Consider the following 2,327-nt stretch of genomic DNA (forward strand, 5'->3'; position numbering starts at 1 on the left):
GAATGCGATAAGGATTTTTGTACATGGTATTTCGTGTAACTGTGGACTTGTGAGGACGAATTAAAGAGTCAACATGTTTGTGCTGATTATGATGAAACAGGTTCGAGAAGTGGCAGATCTCATCCCAATTTTTGCATCTTATTTATAGTTTTTATATTTTATTAACTTACAAAATAATACAGCTGGGATTACGCGTTTCATTATTGATGTGATTGTCATTCATGCATCTTTCATATATCCTTATCATATTTACTGTAACATGACCATATTATCCCTACATTATTTCTAATCAAATTTCAAGGTATATTAAGTTTGCTTCACTGTCAGTGTACGTTATATGAAAAAATTAGTGAAGGATAAAATCGTTATTTACATACCTTTGATTAACTTGTCTCGTTCACATTGTACTTGAAATTGTCCTTTTCAATTCATAAATCTTTATTATAGTAATCTTGCCAGCTATCTTCTCTTCACATCCCAAAAACATTCTCCACCTTATATCACAAACCCTCTTCACAATAACACTCAGCCAACACCTTCTTCAAACACTTACTAGACTAGACTATCATTCTCATTTTCATGCCTTTAAAACAGCAAACGAAACCCGAATCCAGAAAAAGGACCCGCCAAAACGACACCCAATTTCGTGGAGTTCGTAAACGGAGATGGGGCAGCTACGTTTCTGAGATAAGGCTTCCGGGTCAGAAGACCCGAATATGGCTTGGATCATTCGGGTCAGCGGAGATGGCTGCCCGGGCTTATGACTCCGCGGCTTTTTTCCTGAAGGGAAACGCTGCGAGTTTGAACTTCCCTGACTTGGTTGAGTCGTTGCCCAGACCTGAATCCTGTTCGAGGAGGGATATTCAGGTGGCGGCGGCCAAAGCGGCTGTTCAGGAAGTGAGTGCGAGTCGGGTGGAGAATGAATGTTGTGGGTCGGAGGGTGATGACTGGTGGGAGTGTGTAGAAACGGCGTCGTTTGAGGAAGTGAAGATGCGTTCTGAGGTGAGTCAAATGAGGTTTGACTCGGTTGTTGAGGAGTTCCACAGTTTAATGGATTGGGAGAATGAGATTTTGTTGGGCTCTTCTTTAGAAGGCTTTTATTATGAGGAGGGCTTTTTTTATTAGGTTCTAGCTCCATATGTATATATAAATATAAATATATATCTGGAGAAAATATGGATTTGATAGTGTTTTCAAATTTAATTTTGTGTTTATATCGAATTCGATAACATTATATAATATGATTGATATTGATATTTTGTATTAAGATATGGGATAAGTTTTCATGTATACTTGTAATATCAAGTGGTAAAGTTGACCATGTATACAGATTTTATGTATAATGGGCATTATTAAGCTAAGGTACATGTTGTATTATATTAATTATTGACTAGGTACTGTTTAGGGGTTTGCTTGCATATGTCAATTTTATTTGGTTTGGTTTTCAAAAACTCAATATGCAATATTTTAGGATCCTAGATAAGTTATAAATTCAAATTAAATTGTATTTTATTTGCATCAATTCATGTTGCTAATGTACCAACGAGGGAAAGAAAGCAGCTTCATTAAATTAAAACTATGTACTTCCGGTTTGGGAAGATTGAGTCTTTCGATTCATTAAAAAATATCCCAAAGGGCAGGAATGAACTTGGAAGAGGATATTTTCGTTACGAAGCACGAGAACTAATTGATATGTGGTCTTCAGTCACATCGGTAGGGAGAGAGGCTCTGCCAAGTGCCTGACCTTGGGAGTTCTACACCTAGAGAAGCAAGCAAAGTGGGTCGGACTGGCCTGGGACTCAATTGAAAAAAGCGCTATTATTAGTTCACTCAAGGTAAGTTATGACAGTGATGGTGAAGATTTGATGATGGATTTTACTATCTGTGCAAAATTAATGCAAAGAGCAATTTAGATATAAAGTGATTTTTTAACGTCCATAGTTATGATGTTGATCATATTAATTCATGTTAATTTATTATCCCAATAAATACATATTTTAAACATAGATTTTATAAAATTTATTAAGAACAAGTTATGACAAATTTGTCCAACTCATTGCAGTTGAGATTAAAATCGTAATTAATGTTAACTCATATTGTAATTTTTAAATGCATTAAATTTATTCTTATTGATCACTCTACTCTATCTGTAAATTGACATTTGGAGTATTCAATTATCCGATTTTATTAAATTAAAATCATAATTAATGTTAACTCATATTAGAAAATTTTTAACATTTTTTCACTCCGGTAAAATTAATTATTTTTATTTTTATATTAAGAGAAAAATAATTTTTGACTCTCCGGTAATTAACATTTTTAATTTT

The 2,327-nt window shown here is 34.2% G+C and overlaps 1 protein-coding gene across 1 annotated transcript; it reads left to right on the forward strand.

Moving 5' to 3' along the window:
* Positions 1–459: 459 nt before the first annotated feature.
* LOC123229097 (ethylene-responsive transcription factor ERF023-like) lies at positions 460–1,377 on the forward strand. The gene has a single exon (XM_044654677.1). The coding sequence runs from the start codon at positions 580–582 to the stop codon at positions 1,123–1,125; it is 546 nt and encodes a 181-aa protein (XP_044510612.1). The 5' UTR covers positions 460–579; the 3' UTR covers positions 1,126–1,377.
* The last annotated feature ends 950 nt before the right edge of the window (positions 1,378–2,327 follow it).

The sequence above is a fragment of the Mangifera indica genome, chromosome 11 (assembly GCF_011075055.1).
Source record: "Mangifera indica cultivar Alphonso chromosome 11, CATAS_Mindica_2.1, whole genome shotgun sequence".
NCBI lineage: Eukaryota > Viridiplantae > Streptophyta > Magnoliopsida > Sapindales > Anacardiaceae > Mangifera > Mangifera indica.